The 18,063-nt window shown below is 39.9% G+C and overlaps 1 protein-coding gene across 2 annotated transcripts in view; it reads left to right on the top strand.

Moving 5' to 3' along the window:
- The window catches only part of sgsm2 (small G protein signaling modulator 2), a 209,223-nt gene that overhangs the window by 176,003 nt on the left and 15,157 nt on the right, over nucleotides 1-18,063 (top strand). For both annotated transcript variants that reach the window (XM_048557494.2, XM_048557492.2), the window contains 7 exons: nucleotides 6,564-6,717; nucleotides 8,412-8,476; nucleotides 8,936-9,081; nucleotides 10,237-10,365; nucleotides 11,197-11,379; nucleotides 15,488-15,925; nucleotides 17,907-18,031. In XM_048557494.2, coding sequence (XP_048413451.1) covers nucleotides 6,564-6,717; nucleotides 8,412-8,476; nucleotides 8,936-9,081; nucleotides 10,237-10,365; nucleotides 11,197-11,379; nucleotides 15,488-15,925; nucleotides 17,907-18,031 — 1,240 coding nt within the window. The remainder of the gene's footprint in view (nucleotides 1-6,563; nucleotides 6,718-8,411; nucleotides 8,477-8,935; nucleotides 9,082-10,236; nucleotides 10,366-11,196; nucleotides 11,380-15,487; nucleotides 15,926-17,906; nucleotides 18,032-18,063) is intronic.

Genomic DNA, 18,063 nt, shown 5'->3' with positions numbered 1-18,063 from the left:
TGCGGAAATGTGATTAGTACAGGCTCTTAAGCTCTGGATCCATCCAGTCCCATTTAGATATTACAAATTTAAGAAAAAGATTGCAATTCTACTATATGCAGTTTAGCTTTGTGCCGTGCCTCATGAGGATTTCAGCAATTTAGCCATTTCTGACATATTTTCATGGTCGTCTTGATGTCTGAAGTGTAAGGTATCAATCATCCCATTATTAAGATATTTATCCAAGTCCTCCTTTGCCTACACTTGTTTATTCATGTTACACCATGTTTAAACATGCAGCCACATCTCTAGTGCAAGAGGCACATCAACCTGAGATATTTGACAGTGACAAGCTATTCAACAATGGAGATCATCAGCTGGTCCAGATTCTGTCCTTGTCCAATTGCTACACACGCATATCTAGCAGAGGTGACTAGACAGTAATCAGGAATAGGCAGCTTTTGTGATTCCATCAAACCAAACAGAATGCCTACAGACTCTTAGTAAGGTTCTGTCATTGAGATGGATGTGATATACAATATTTAAATTGCAGCAGGGACTGCAATGAATGACTCAGTTTTATGCTAGAAAACACAAAGCAGTGTAGGTGCAATAAATCTGACCAGCTGAAAATGTTCACTGATCGGGCAGCATCTGCATTTAGGGGATGGCAAAGATTAATATTTGATGTCAAATTTAATCCTAATTTCCTCCCTGTTTAGATGTTCCCTATCCAGCTGTGGGTTTTCAGTATTTGTTATGTTTACTTTTGCACTTGAGCTTGTTTACTTCAGACAAACATCCAACAGCCATAAAACCCTGATTACATTGAAAAGCAAAACTTGGCCACAGAATTGTAGGTGCCCAAGAAACTTGGCTCTGTGATTCTGTGACCAGGATAAGGAGCCAAGTTCAGTTATGTAGACATGAGAGGCGCTGGACAATGCACAGAATTTTCAGAATCGAAACAAAATGAGCTTAAATGAGAATAAAAGCAGCGCAATTTTATTTTAATTACTGGCCAGATAATATGCTGTGTTCACATCAAGAATCCAGACATAAAGGGGAGAAGGCCCTTTCTCATTTAGCTGTTACATGGAGTCGTCTGTCAAATGAGGTCTGGCAACCAATTTGAAATGCTGTGTGGTGATTTAATTGCTTTTTAACTAGCTAAATTATCCAAGCTTTAGTCCCTGTCAGACTGGTATGGGAAAGATCAGATAGCATTCCCACTCCTAATCACGATTGAGCAGACCCCTGAAATCGTGAATATTTCCCCTTGTAGTAATACGCTTAACAGCTTTCACTCTTTGTGTTTTGGATAAATGCTAAAAGCTGCTGGCATCTATGCCAGCATACTGTTTTTCCAATGTGAACAATGCTTGCAGCATAAACAAAGGGATACATCTGGGAGAGGAAAAGCAAATTACTGAACTCCAGAATGTCCCATCACAATCTCTTATTATTTCATGGGATGGGAATGTGGGCGTCAGCATTTTGTCAACCATTCCTAATACCCTGAAGAATGTGCTGGTGACCCCATTCTTCAAATAATCCATAGTGCTGTAGTATAATATACCCACAGTGCTGTTAGGAAGGGAGTTCCAGGATTTGGCCCAATGATAGTGGTGGTGTGGTGAAACAGTTCCAGGATAGCATGTAGAGATCTTGCAGATGGAAATGTTCCCATGCATCTAAATGATAGAGGTCATGGATTTGGAGTGTTGTCAAAAGTGTCTTGACCAGTTGCTGCAGTGCATCTTGTAGATGATGCACACTGCTACCATTCTGCAATGGTGCCAGAGGAAGTTGTGTTTAAGTTGTTAGATGGAGTTGCAATAAGTATACTCCTTTCTGCTGAACTGTGTCAAGCTTCTTGATTTTTGTTGGAGTAGCACTCATCCAGACAAGCAGAGATTATTCTGTTGCACTCCTGACTAGTGTCTTGTAGATGGTAGAAAAGCTTTGAGGAATGAGTTGTTCACTGAAGAATTTCCAATATGCAGTGGTGACTGGACTAGAATCAGAAGTAGAAGAAACCCTTTATTTTAGTGTCTCCTCCAATTCAGACCAGGACCACTGAGATTAACTCCACCACTAAGGATGCTGCTAGAGTAAGATTCACAAACTGACCAGGAAACAAACTTGAGCCTTTTCTCCTATGTTATTTGACATTCTTGCCTTCCAGTTTCTTTTTGGGCTACTAACAAGTCCTCACGTAGAGCACCTTGAAGATTCAATTCTAGCTGAACAGAAATCTGGCATGAATCCCTCATGAAGATCTAGTCGTTCATCGCCTAATTATAGAAGTGATGCTGAGTAAACTGAACAATCCACCCATTACCTGATATGGGACTCAAGGAAGGGTGCAATTTGACTGGTGCATGAGGACCATATGGAGATTAGAAAAGGAGGTCTAATTTGAATGACCCCCTCATTCAGACACTGGATGGAATTTTCTTCTTCCACAGGTAGCAAGCTTGGAGTGGGAAAGGTATTTTAAGAGCACGAGGTGATGATGTATCCAAACCTCCCTGCTTTCCTACCTCCACCAGAATTGTTTTCAGCTGGAAGGCCCATTATCAATCCTCCCACCATGTCTCTCTTTGAGGTCGTTTGTGACCAATTACAGTCTTCAGCCTGTCACCTCCAGGATAAACCCAGCTGTCGGATAGCTACTAACCTACACACAGTATGTTACCTTGGGGCAGGGTCTGTGATTGCACCTGATCAATAGCCATCAAGGCCTAATCAGGAATTGGACATCAGCAGGGAAGGTATCAGATAGCAGTCACCCCCTACCCTTGCTTCTGAAATGCAACCCAACTTCCTTTCTCCATCACCTCAGAACCCATTTCCCCCCAACACATTTTTCACTGACAATCGTAGAATCCCTACAGTGTGGAAACAGGCCATTCTCGTGTGTCCATACCAACTCTCCAAAGAGCATCCCAACCTCCTATCCTATCCCTGTAACCCTGCATTTCCATGGCTAATCTACCTAGCCTGCACATCCTTGGACAATGTGGGATCTTTTAGCAAGGCCAATCCAACCAACCTCCACATCTTTGGACTCTGGGAGGAAACACAGACAGACATGGGGGTGGGGAGGTGGGGTGGTGTGGGGTAAGTGTGCAAATTCCACACAGACAGTAACCCAAAGGGGGAATCTAACCTGGGTCCCTGGCATTGTGAGGCAGCAGTGCTAACCATTAAGCCACCATACTGCCGCTTATATCTGTTCACAGGATTGTCTGTGATCCTGTAACTCTGCAAGTGCTGTTCTGTCAACACTTTTAGGCTGAACACAATGGCTGGATTATGCAGCAGATCTTGTTGGGAAAGATGTGCCCTCCCAGAATCTTGATTCCAGGAAAGAAGGCTCACTCGCTAATGCTTGCTTGGTATGTTGCATTAAAACATAGACAATAGGAGCAGGAGTAGTCTGGTCAGCCCTTTGAGCCTACTCCCCCATTCATTTATGATTATGGATGATTATCCAACTTCATATCCCTTTCCTGCCTTGTCCCCATATCCTTTGACCCTTTACCCCCAAGCGTTTTAACCAACTGCTCCTTGAAATCACACAATATTTTAGCCTCAGCCCTATTCAGCGATAGAAAATTTCACTGGCTCGCCGATCTATGACTGAAGAAATTTCTCCTAATCTCAGTCCTAAGTGGTTTACCCCCTATACTTAGATTGTTACCCCTGACTCTGGACTCCCCTGTCTTCATGAACAATCAGGGCAGCACGATGGCTCAGTGCTTAACTCTACTGCCTCACAGCCCAGGGACCTGGGTTTGATTCAACCCTCGGGCAACTGCCTGTGTGGAGTTTTCACATTCTCCCCATGCCTGCGTGCGTTTCCTCTGCGTGCTCCAGTTTCCTCCAACATTCCAAAAATGTGCAGGTTAGATGGACTGACCGTGGGAAATTTCCCCACAGTGTCCTGGGATGTATAGGCTAGGTGGATTAGCCATAGGAAATGCAGGGTAACAGGGATGGGGTAGGTGGGGTTTGGTGGGATGCTCTTCATGGGGTCGATGTGGGCTCAATGGGCTGAATGGTCTGCTTCCATGCTTGAGGGATTCTATGATTCTGTGAACATCCGTCCTGCATGTAATGTGTTTAGTCCTGTTAGAATTTTATAGGTTTCCTTGAGAGACTCTCTAATTCTTCTGAACTCCAGTGAATATAAACCTAACTGATTCAACCTCTTTTGTCCATCAGTCCTGCTGTTTCTGGAATCAGTCTGGTAAACCTGTGTTGCACTCCCTTGGTAGCTAGAACATCTTTCTCAAATAAGAAGACCAAAACTTCACAATATTCTAGGTGTGGTCTCATCAAGGCCCTGTACAATTGCATCCCTGTTCCTGTACTTGAATTCTCTCTCTATGAAGACCAACATACTGCTGCACTTGCATGCTTACCTTCAGTGACTGGTGTATGAGGACACCCAGGTCTCATTGAACAGTTCCCCCTCTCAATTTATAACCATTTAGATAATCCACCTTTCTGTTTTTGCTTCCAAAGTGGATAACCTCACATGTATTCACTTGGTAGGAAAATCACATCTTACAAACTTCATTGAATTTTTTAGTGAAGTAACCAAAAAGATTGAAGGCAGCACAGTAGACATTGTTTACTTGGACTTTAGGTTCTTTGTCAAGGTGCTGCATGGTAGACTAATTAGTAAAGTTAGATTACATGGGATTCAGGCTCAGCATGCCAGTTGGATACAAAATTGGCTTTACAGTAGGAGACAGAGGTGGAGGGTTCTTTTTCAGATTGTATGCCTGTAACCAGCAGTGTTCCACAGGGATCGGTACTGGATCCACTTTTGTTTGTTATTTATGTAAATGGTTTAGATGAGAATATAGGAAGCATGGTCAGTATGTTTGAAGAAGGTTATCTAAGATTGCAGAGATCTTCATCAATTGAGTCAGTGGGCTGAAAAGTGGCAGGTGGAGTTTAATTTGAGTAAATGTGAGGTATTGCAATTTGGAAAGGTAAACAAGGATTAGACTTATTTAATTAATGGTGGGGCCCTAGGTAGTGTTTTAGAGAGCAAGAGACATCTAGGTGTTCAGGTTCCTAATTCTTTGAAATTTGAGCCACAGGTAGACACAATGGCTAAGAAAGCATTTAACATGCTTGCCTTCATTTTCAGACATTTGAGTGTAGGAGTTGGGATGTGATGTTGAGGTTGTACAAGACATTGGTGAAGTCTCTTTTAGAGTGTTGTGTGCAGTTCTGGTCGCCCTATTACAATGAGGATGTTATTACACTGGAGAGGGTTATAAAAGGTTTACCAGGATGTTGTCGGAAATGGAAGGTGTGAGATATAAAAATAGACTAGAAAGGCTGGGACGTTTTTCACTGGAGCATAGGAGATTGAGGGTGACCGTACTGAGGTTTATAAAATCATGAGGGGCATAATATGGTGAAAGATAAGGGTCTTTTTCTTGGTGTGGTGGCATATTTTTAAGGTGAGAGGAGAAAGATTTAAAAAGGACATGAGAAAATATTTTACACAGTCAGTGAGTCAGTATATGGAATGATCTGCCAGAGAGAGTGCTGAATGGAAGTATAGTTATAGCGTTTAAAAGTCATTTGGATAAGTTTATGAATTGGGAATGTTTGGAGGGATATGGGCCAAGTGTAGGCAGATGGGACTAGTTTAGTTTGGGAACATAGTGTGAACTTGTTGGACTGAAGGGTCTGTTTTCATGCTATATGACTCTATGATACTTCATCTGCTATGTGTTTACCCACTCACCTAACTTGTTGAAATCACACTGAAACATCTCAACATCCTTGCAGCTTGCCCTCCCACCCAACTTTGTGTCACCTACAAAGTTAGAGATATTACATTAAGTTCTCTGATTCAAATCATTAATATAAATTAATAGCGCTGAACTCTCTGGTACCCCACCTGTCATTGCCTGCATTTACAAAAAGGCACATCCCCACTTTTAGTTTCCTTTCTGCCATCCAGTTTTCTATTCGTCTTAGTACACTACCTTCAATCCCAAGTGTTTTCATTTTAAATGTGGATTTCTTATATGGAACTTTGTTGTTCATTGAGCCATCCCTGAAAGAGGCAGCAGAGTTTCCAGTTGGCAGCTGCGACTCCTGCTACCTCAATGATTCTGTCCACTGACCTGCAGTATGATCTCGAGCATAATACCCAGATAAACCAATAAATATACCTCTGAAACACTCAACATAAATCAATTCCTGCAAGAAGATAGTTCTTGAAGATAGCATTCTAAAGGAAAGCATAAAAGTTTTGGGTTTTAAAAGAATTGAATGGTTTAGAGAATCATCAAAGTTGAGCTAGATTGCATGTCCAAACAGTAAAGCTACTTGCTTAAATTCAGAGTTTTATCTCCATTATTTATTTTTAAACTAAAGTGCAACTTAGAAATATGCCTTTTATTTTAAATGAACCCCTCTCATCCAAAGTTGTTCTGTAACGTTTGATCTAAAACAGCCAGTATTACACTGCATTGTTTTTGAGGTTTGGGGGGAGTAAAAGTTCCTCTAAAATGCATGCCAAACTTCATTTTCTTTTGCAGATCCTAGTGAATTGTTGGAAATACATGGATATAGCACAGCTCATTTTCCTTGGCAGCTGGGAGATCTGTGTAGCCAAGGCTCCTCTTGTTTATCCTGCTCAACCAGTGGTTCTCCCTTTGACGTGCCCAACTGCTGCAGCTGTGGAAGTGACAGGTAAAAAGAACAGGATAATATTTCAATAGAGTGTTCCTGAGTTCAATTTTGTGTGCTGGTTTTACAAAATAGGATCAATTCCGCCATTACCTGTCTGGTTGATTTAACAGAGGATAAGGAGAAAAGGTTTTCGTGGATAGCAAGTAAAGTAGTAATTATAATATAAGGAAGTGTGCAACCAATTAATAACTTTGTGTTATAATGACTTAATATGACGTTGATATTTCTTCCAAAATAGTGATGGGCTTTTGTTTTGTTATTGGTTGATGGTAGAATGTTGGCCAGGGTGCAGGGAGAGATCCTCTGTGATCATTTACTCTCTGTTGAATGTAACTGACTGTGTCTTGATCTTGTGATGAGCTCTCAGGCTCCTACATCATCTGTATTACTGATGGAGTTCTTGTACAACAACAAATGAAGGTGACTCCATAACTCCTAGTTATTTTTCTTTTGAGTGAGGACTGCAGAAGCTCTAGAATCAACATTTTTCTAGCTATGTATTAGGTCATGAAATTCTAGAACTTAAAAACAGATGCATAGGAATAAAAACTCAGGAGTTGGAAGTGATGCAATTGTAATACTTTCCTGAAGACACTGACTCTTATCAGGAAATGTATTGAGGGTATCTCTGTCTCTGTCAGATGTTCATTTTTCACATCTGACCATGATAGTGATTGTCAGCAGATGAATCAACCATGAGGAGTCCTATCCATTGAGAATGAGCAATGTTCAAATGTATGCATTTTCTAGCATGATTCACTGGACAGTGATTGGGAGAAGGAGCATATAAATTACTGGACAAGAATAGGCAAAATGTCTGTCTTTGTAGTCAGTTGTTTCAATGATAATGGAGTTATTTACTACACCTCCACATTGGCTTTGTTGTCTTTTCCAATAACGCTGAAGTAAATAGCACCACTTCTGCTCTGAAATCAGGTTTGCAATGTGAATCAGCAATTTTTAAAAAAGCATTGAACAGACTTGCTGCAGGGACAAATTTATTGGATTGACTGCCTTATTCAAAGGGAGCACAAACTGATGTAATTTTAATCTAATTATTTTTGAATTTGGCCATCACAGTTTTTTTTGTCAAAGTGCTCAAATATTGGCCAAGTGTGCACTTTTCTGATTAACTTTTCTAGATGCTACTCACTTCTGAATCAATGAAGATTAATCATATTGGACAAGGGTCTTAGTATTACGTTGACTTCATTGTTAAGTCACTGAGCTGAAGGGCTCTTGTGACACAGTGGTTTGGTCCCTACCTCTGAGCTAGAAGGTTCAGATTTAAGTCCCACCTGTCCCAGATGTGTGCCATGACATTTCTGAATAGGTTGTTTAAAATAACTATAACACTGACTAGTAGTTAAGGAAGAAGCAGACATTTGTAATGTTGCATTCTGTACATACATTAAGAAAAATATCAGGTTCTAGTTTCCTACTTCAACTGACTTTAGAATGAATTAACGTGCGTGGAAGAGAGGGCAGCATAGCGGATAGAACATAGACTTTATGCTGCATGTCAACAAAAATAGTGTGCGGTGGGAAATGTTTCTAAAGGTAAAAGTTACCCCTTATAATTTATGTGTAGGATGTGGAAAATAAACATCTGCAATCCGTGGTGTTAACACATGAATAGGAATTATCTCATGAGATTAGATCCTCTTGCAAATTTTTTGACTCCTCTATCATAGGACTCCATTAAAGATGCTCTGTGAGAACATGAAGAGGCAAATTGTTTCAAGGGCATTTTATGGATGTAAGTACACTTAAAAATAATTGGAAGTGAGTGACGAATGTTATGGAGGGTAGTGTAAGATATTTAGAAATTGTTTTAAATCCAAATTTGTATGATGCATCAGATAATATAGATGATTTTGTAGCGTTCCTTAATGTCATCACGATTGATTAATTAGCATCACTATTGATAGTAACCAAATTGTATAACTAGAATTATATATGGCTAACAGTGAATACTAATATGTAAATTTTGCTGTAACGTTCTGTAATTTATTTGAGAAGCTTAGATGCTAAAGGTTCCTACTAAAGCTCAGGTGTTTTATGGGTCTATCCCTTACTGTTTTTTATGACTTACTTCAGGCGTAGCAGTTTGGTGGTCCTATTGATACCTTTATGTTAATGTCGTAGCTCATTAATGTTGTTTTGTTCCAAGGGAGTTAACCATGTTGCTCATAGACTTCTGTGATTCTACACCCAGGGCTAGCATACTGCCGACACCTCTCTACAGTCCGTACACACCTATCAGCCCTTGTGAATCACACCATCATTCCTCCTGACAAACCATGTGAAGCCACAGGTGGACTGACTGGAGAAGTTTGGAATAAGTATGAGAAAGATAGGAAGGTAGGACAACTGAGGAGGGAACAAATTAATCAGAATTCCTGCTTCTGATCTGTAATTAATTATCACTCTTGAAGTACGTGCACAGCAGGATCAAACTGAGTTGACTAAATAATGTACTAGCATGTATAATCTGTTTATTCCTCTGAACCTAGGGGTGCTCCAAGAGTAAGATGTGGCAAAGTGGTTGTTACACCAGTGTTACAGTTCAGACAGCCATTGGGCTATGTGACATGTGCCTCAGGGTCCATTGTCATCACTTCCATGTACAATCAGAACTTTTTTTGCAACTAAGAACAGAACAAATATTCCATTTTTGAACTTTTCTTCCTCCCGTCAATGTTCTTCTCTCCTCTTCTGAAGGCACTCATACTTGGCTTGGCATCTATTGTCTGGCCATTCGCCCTGATTACTTATAACAGGATGGTTTTCAACCATGAGATATAGGAGCAAAATTAGGCCATTTGGCCAATGGAGTCTGCTCTACCATTCGACCCTGGCTGATATGTTTCTCAACTCTATTCTTCTGCCTTCTCCCTGTAGACCTTGATCCCCTTACTAAACAAGAACCCTGGAGAAAGGAAGCTGCAGAGAGCCCTCAAAACTGTGCATATATAATTTTCACACACATCCATTGACTGTAGGTTTTGCTGAATTGGCAATCAAGAATAGGAATTGTCATAGTTTCTTTTTCTTCCTGATTCAGCAATCCTTAGCTAATTGCATTGCTTTAGCTGAGCTTGCACATCTAATCTGAGACTTTTTTAGTTGTTGTGTCTTGACTGGACCAGAAGGTAACTTAATTTGACTGAAGGAATATCGTTGCTGTTCACAATCACAGGTGGTTTCTGCCTGGAAAACCGTCTTAGTTGCATGTGGACTTGTTTAACCAAGTAGCATTGTTATTTGAAAGTAGGAACCGCTAATACCATCACAGGCCTAAAGATTTGGGCTTGGTATAGGATAATCTAAATTAAGAGGGGGGAACAAAGGCATTTTAAAGAATGCAACTTTTCTTTTGCTTTACCAAGAAATGGTCCTGAAAGATAGTCATGTATGATTCTGCAAAAGTTCTACTACAAGTAATTTTAAGCATTAAAGTAACAAATAAAACCATAAAATCATAGAATAATTATAGTTTGATGTTTTCATTGTTAGAATTACAAAAAATTGGAACTGCTGAGACTAGTTTATTATGGAGGAGTCCAGCATGAGATAAGGAAAGATGTCTGGCCATTCCTCCTTGGACATTACAAGTTTGGCATGAGTAAACAGGACATGGACCAGGTATGTGGTCAACACTTTACTGAATTTCTTAGACTCCAGTATGTATCAGCTGGACTTGAATGAGTCAAAAAGATTATAGGTTTTGGAACTTACCTTATCCCATTCCAGGGGCTGCACTTCTCATATTTGGGAATCAAAACACAGTGGAGATTGAGTGTGAGGAAATTTTAGAACCATAGCAAATAGGAGGTCATTCGGCCTTTCCAAACCACTCTGCCATTCAACACGATCATGGATGATCATCCAATTCAATAACCTTGTTCCTGCTTTTTCCCCATTCTGTTTGATCCCCTTACCCCTAAAGCAAATTGTATCTAACTCCTTTGTGAAAATACTTACTGTTTTGTCCTCAACTGCTTTCTGTGGCAGAGAATTCCACAGGTCCACCACTTTCTGGTGAAGAAATTTCTTCTCATCACAAGCCTAATTGGCCCTTTCCATATCCTTAAACTGTGACCCCTGGTTCTAGGATCCTGGTCATCAGAAACTTCCTTTTTATGTTTACCTTCCTGTATCTGAATATCAGATGGAAAATCATGCAGAATACATCTAGTCTTTATCTCTACTGTTTTAGATGAAGTAACAGGCTATGGGACTAATACATTGTTTCCTGTTGAGGTAAATAATGATTGACTGCACTTGAAGTTGCATACTCTTAAAATACGCATACATCATATCCCAAAAATCTTTGCGATGCTGCAAGATAGAAGACAGACTCCACCTTTGGTTTACAACAGTCAGCAGTTACAGGAACACTACTACCAATAGATGTGCATAAAGAGGTAGCTTAACCTCTGACTAATTACATTAATCTCTGTGCTTGTCCCACAGGTGGATGAAGATATTGCTGCCAAGTACAGAAGTGTAATGGCAGAATGGAAGGCCTGTGAGTTGGTCGTCAAGCGAAGGGACAGGGAAACGCATTCAGCAATCTTGGCCAAATTTTCATCGGGTAGCAGCATAGATAGTCATGTACAACGCCTGATTCATCAAGACTCCAGCATCAGCAATGATGTAAAGTATTTTGCATATCACATTTCCTGATTGTGTTAACAATTGGTATCAGTGAGCCCTTCAGATCTCAAGCAATTTGCCTTCAGTCTTGGCTTGTGGGTGACTGGAAAGGCCACATTTATTTTCCACCTATAGTAGCTGTAAGAATGTGATGGTTCTCCTCCCTTGCAATGATTCATTTGACAAATGAATAGCTTCAGAGGGAATTAAAAATCAATTATGTCCTGCAAGATGGAGTTAAATAGAGGTCAGACAAGTCAATATTGGCAGTCTCTTCCTCCCAGAGAGCATTACGGAACCAGTTAGATTTTAAGACATTTTGGCAGTTCTAGGTTGTGTATTGGCACAAGCCTGCAAATTTACTAGATTTATTACTTTGAACTTTAGAAGTTGACATGGAAAGAATCGTATGGATAATCACTTAACCGCAACATTTCAGTTTTCAAAAATAATGGCAATGAATCTAAAGGAGGAAAATAGTGTAAAGCCGTTCTTTTTGACAATACCATACTTCTTAAACAAAAATGCTCATTACACTGCTCAAAGTTAGGACACTACAAACTAATTTATTTGGGATGCTCTGAGATTGCATCTGTGCTGCTACTTCTTTTTAAGACCCTAGGATACAGACCACGCAGTCCTGAGGACGTCAGCCTTTCAGTACAATAGTTTTCCTAACACCTTATCCCTGATGACGGTGATTGTTTTAACTTCTTCCCTTACCATCACCTTTTTCATTTGGGATGTTTTCTAAGTCTTCTCCCACAAAGGTGCAAAAAAAAACTGTTCAAAGACTCTACCAGTACTTTGTTTTCCATTATCAAATCCCCAGATTCTCTTAGGGTAAATAAAAAGTCACATTGAACTCAAAGAATTAAGTCTGTTTTCTGTCTCCACAGTTGGGTTTCTCCAGCAATTTCTGTTTTTATTTTAGATTTTTGGCAACTGCAGGATTTTGTTTTAATTTGAGTGTCCTTCTAGGGAACTGTATCTCTAGCCTTGGTTACTCTTTTCCTATTCAAATACTTGTAGGAACTCTCACTAATTGTTTTTACATTACTAGCTAGCTTTCTCTCATACTCTGTTTTCAGCCTCCGTTATCTTTTTAGTCATTCTTTTGCTGGTTCTTAAAGTCTACCAATCATCTGACCTATTGTAAGACTTTGCAGGTTTGTACAGCATTTCTTTCAATTTAATGCTATCCTTAACTTGATTAATTAGCCTCTGCGATGCATCATTCTCAAAGAATCTCTCTTTCTGACTGGGAAAAAATCTTTGTTGAGTTTATTTATTATCTTCTTAGAAGATATTATCTTCAATTGTACACCCACCTTTTAACATAGCTTCCCAGTACACCTTAGTCAACTCTGCCTTTATAACCTCGTTGCTACCTAGATTTGGGTCTAAACCTCCAGTCATGGACTCTCATTTTTCTCTTTAAAACTGAACACTAGTGTAGGATAGACTTCTCCCCATTTGAAACTATTTATAGAACATAGAACATTACAGCACAGTACAGGCCCTTCGGCCCTCAATGTTGTGCCGACCTGTCATACCAATCTCAAGCCCATCTAACCTACACTATTCCATGTTCATCCATGTGCTTGTCCAATGACGACTTAAATGTGCCTAAAGTTGGCAAATCTACTACCGTTGCAGGCAAAGCATTCCATTCCCTTACTACTCTCTGAGTAAAGAAACTACCTCTCACATCTGCCCTAATCTTTCACCCCTCAATTTAAAGCTATGCCCCCTCGTGCTCGCCATCACCATCCTAGGAAAAAGGCTCTCCCTATTCACCCTATCTAACCCTCTGATTATTTTATATGTTTCAATTAAGTCACCTTTCAACCTTCTTCTCTCTAATGAAAACAGCCTCAAGACCCTCAGCCTTTCCTCGTAAGACCTTCCCTCCATACCAGGCAACATCCTAGTAAATCTCCTCTGCACCCTTTCCAAAGCTTCCACATCCTTCTTATAATGCGGTGACCAGAACTGTACACAATACTCCAAGTGCGGCCGCACCAGAATTTTGTACAGCTTCACCATAACCTCTTGGTTCTGGAACTCGATCCCTCTATTAATAAAAGCTAAAACACTGTATGCCTTCTTACCAGCCCTGTCAACCTGGGTGGCAACTTTCAAGGATCTGTGTACATGGACATCGAGATCTCCCTGCTCATCTACACTGCTAAGAATCTTACCATTAGCCCAGTACTTTGCCTTCTGGTTACTCCTACCAAAATGCATCACCTCACACTTGTCTCCATTAAACTCCATTTGCCACCTCTCAGCCCAGCTCTGCAGCTTATCTATGTCTCTCTGCAACCTACAGCATCCTTCGTCACTATCCACAACTCCACCGACCTTAGTGTCGTCTGCAAATTTACTAACCCATCCTTCTACGCCCTCGTCCAGGTCATTTATAAAAATGACAAACAGCAGTGGACCCAACACCGAGCCTTGTGGTACACCACTAGTAACTGGTCTCCAGGATGAACATTTCCCATCAACTACGACCCTCTGTCTTCTTTCAGCAAGCCAATTTCTGATCCAAACTGCTATATCTCCCACAATTCCATTCCTCCGCATTTTGTACAATAGCCTATTGTGGGGAACCTTATCGAACGCCTTGCTGAAATCCATATACACCACATCAACCGGTTTACTCTCATCTACCTGTCTGGTCACCTTCTCAAAGAACTCAATAAGGTTTGTGAGGCACGACCTTCCCTTCACAAAACCGTGCTGACTATCCCTAATCAATTTATTCTTTTCTAGATGATTATAAATCCTATCCCTTATAGCCTTTTCCAACACTTTATCAACAAATACATTTAAATCACATTCACCCCCTCCTTCACCAGTGCACAATGGTAGCAATGTTTGCCATCTGCGAGATGCTCTGAGGCATACTGCCAAGGCACTTTACAAGCACGTAGTCCTTTCCCCTACAAGGACATGTGCAGCAGACACATGAACACCATTACCTGCAAATTCCATCTTGAGTTGGAGCTATATTGCCATTCTGTTAATCAGTTGGGTCAAAATCCTAGAACTCTGTCCTAAACAGCACTGTGGAGATGTTTTCTGGTCAACCTGTTCAGAGATATTATTGCACACCTCTGGAGCAGGTGGGGCATGAATCCAGGCCTCCTGAAACAGTACTGCAGACATTCCTACACAGGATAGAATACAGCAGTTCAAGATGACAGCTCATTACCATCATCTGAAAGGCAATTAGTTATGGGAATAACTAATTTGTCAGCAATGCCCGCATGCCAAGAATGAATAAAAAGCCACTAACATGCTAACTTAAAATCCATTAAGCAGTGTTGGAGAGCAAAATGGCATATGTTCACTCTTTCCACCACAGACCTTTCAAAGTATTTAGGAGGAAGCCTTTCATGCCTCTTCATCACATGGCCCTTCCCCATTCTTCACTCATGGCCTTCCTCAACTAAGTGTTTGACAATCTTCCATGATTTCTGACCTCTCAATGTTTCCAATTCTAGTTCTAAGGTGTGTTTCTCAAGTGTGCAAAAACTGACTGGGAGAAATAATGGAAATATAATAAAGTTAACTTCAGAACTGACTTGGTTTCAGCATAACAAGCTGGTGGTCAGAAATTGGAACTGAGCTAATCTCTTCTATGGTTCTCTTTAGCAGAAATGCTGCAATCAGCAGGACAATGTGCTGGAGCACTTTTAATGATGAAATTGTGAACACATCGCTTAATTGATGGCAAGGATTTTCATCCTTGATTCCAGATGATATAACAAATAAATGCTGCAAACGTTGGAAATTTACAAAGTAAAAAACTTGAAAAAGTTGGAAATGCCTAAGCTCACCATCATTATCTCAAATGCAGGTTACCATTTTGATTTTAGGTCCTTTATACAACTCCAGATAACCTTTGACGTTAATGTCCTTGTGGATATGGTAACCCTAACTAGATGGGCAATGAGGAGTTTTACACACATTTTGATTTTAATTTTAAGACATTCATAATATCTGCCCCAACAGGGATTTCTCTGCTTCGCTTCATTATTCACATGAAAACTCTTGGTGAGTTTTACAATGTCATTTCCGTTATTATCCTTTTTAGGTCTTCATTTCTGTTGATGAAGTGGACCCGGGAGAAAAAGCCTTTAAATTGGTGGATGATGTAATGACAACAGTAGTAAACATTGACACCCCAACTGCAGTAGTTGAAGAGAGACCATTAATGGAGTTTGACTCTCCTGATTCTGGACTGCCTTCATCAAGGAATTATTCTGTCACATCAGGACACTCCCAAATCCTTTCAAGTACTGATGATCAAAGTTTGTGCATGGAAGAAGGTGTATTGGCAGAAGAAGATAACACTGAGTTTCGCAGAGTTGAAGAACAGATGCCCAGTGCTAATGAACCTGGTTCCAGAAGAAAAAATGTCCTGCAAAAGGCTGAAGCTCAAGACTCGTTGTCAGAGGAACAGCTGTGCAGTCAGTTAGATTTAATAATGAGTGAGGAGAGCAACTCATCTTTCCCGTCTACAACGTACACGGTCAGTTGGCTTTGATTCTATCTGAAGAGATGATTTTTAAAAAAAAGGTAAAGCAGTGATTGGGACAGGATAAAAGAGAAGTCTAGAGCATGACAGATGAAATATGCAGCAAATAATTAGGAAAGCAAATAGAGTGTTAATCATTGTTATAAATGGATTGGCGCTTGTGTAAGTATTCTTACTGCATCAATATAGGGCTGCATCTGTTGTGCAATGGGCAGCTTTGGTTGTCTACCAAAGAAATGCTTTTACTTGCCATCAGCCGAGTGTAACAAAGGTTCACTAGATTGATTCCTGGGATTAAGAGATTGTCCTGAGAGAAGAGAGAGTCCCTCAATTTTAGAAGAATGAGAGTTGATCTCATTGAGGCATACCAAATTTTCAAGGGGCTTTACAGATGCTGGGAAGATGCTTTCCTCTGGCTGGGAATCACAACCTCCGAATAAAACATCAGCAATTTAGGACTGAGATAAGCAGGCCTTTATTCACTCAACTGCATTTTTATGTCTTGTAACAAATAGAATTGAACACTTCACAAATTAGTAAGGACTGACAATGAAACATTACTAAATAATGATTTTTGAGCTCATAGATTATTACGAAGATGGCCATAATAAAGTATCAGTATCTATTGTAGTACGGAATGCGTGAAAGACAACCAATCTGGGGTTGATATTGGAGGTGTGGTATGAACAGATATTCTGGGGTTATGTTTGATTACCTTAGAGAAACATTTCAAAAGGAGATTTTACAATTTTCTATGTCATAGTGCTGACAATGCTCAGTCATTGGGTATATTTAAGGCAGAAATTGGTAAATTATTGGATATGACTGGAATCAAAGGGTGTGCAGCTAGTGACGAAGATGGGGTTGAGATAGAAGATTGCCCATAATTTTATTGAATCACAAAGCAGATTTGAAAGATGAAAATGTTTAGTCTAGATTCTATTTATTATATTCTCATGTCAACTACTCATTTTAACCTCCTTTCACTTTCTTCATGTCAAGACTTACTTGTTTCATTGATGATTTAATTGGATGTTATTCCTTTTCCCATGTTATATGAACCATTGTGTTCATAACCTTGCACAACAGTCATTTATTCAGTCCTTCTCCAAGTCACTGACTCCATGTTTTCCTCTGAAGACTTCAAATTGTTTGACCCCTCATCTTAAATATATTAAATGTAACATTGACTCTATTTTTGTTGGGCCGCATTTCACTATGTTATTCAAGGCTCCTCACTGTTGTAAGTAGAGTTCATCCTCAGTGTAAGATTGATGTGCAAATTATCCATATTTCTCCCAGGATGTCAGAGCTGTTTTGAGATATTGATTTATTCCTCCAACTCTTAGAAATTTGACTGGCGTAGTTATCCAGCAAAGTGACAACATTGAAGAAACAGAGGCTATGTTGTGCATGAGGAAGTGATTCAGTCACTTAGATTACCACAATTTTAAATAATTACAACTATTTGAATGAGTTTACTGGAGTAGCAATTAATTGTTTTTTTTCCATATTTGGTCCTGGAATGAAAGCAAAGTTGTATTTATGAATGACTTGCATGGCTCACTTTAGGGAATTTAAGAGCAAGCCACATTGTGAGAGTGGATTTACATCAGGTAGCGGTACCAAATTCCCAGAAGGGGAGTATTGTGTATCACTTGAGCTTTTATGACATTCTGCTGGCTGTTATGATGATTTTGTACTGGTCCCTTCAAAGAATTTCACCATTTGAACTGCTGAGTTCTGGGTTACTCATCTAGTGCTCACCACATAATCCACTGGAGCAACGCAGCTGACATACTGTCATTAAATCCAAAGAACTGGGCATCATAACTGATTAAACTGTGATTAGGAGTGACATACCAAGGCAGCAGAAAATGGTTTATTAGAATTCTGTGTTTTAATTCAGGATATATTTATCAAATTTCTTATCTACCAATTATTAAGTACAGTTTGAATATTCTTTCTCTCTTAGACAGAACTGATGGATGCTGTATCATTAAATTGGCACCGGATTGATAAGGATGTTCAGCGTTGTGATAGAAATTACTGGTATTTTACTGCAATCAACCTAGAAAGACTGAAGACTGTAATGTGCAGGTGTGGATATGAAACTTTCCTATCTGTTGGAT

The sequence above is a fragment of the Stegostoma tigrinum genome, chromosome 27 (genome assembly GCF_030684315.1).
Source record: "Stegostoma tigrinum isolate sSteTig4 chromosome 27, sSteTig4.hap1, whole genome shotgun sequence".
NCBI classification, from domain to species: Eukaryota; Metazoa; Chordata; class Chondrichthyes; order Orectolobiformes; family Stegostomatidae; genus Stegostoma; species Stegostoma tigrinum.
The sequence above is the reverse complement of the archived record's forward strand: the minus strand, read 5'-3'. Positions and strand labels throughout refer to the sequence as shown.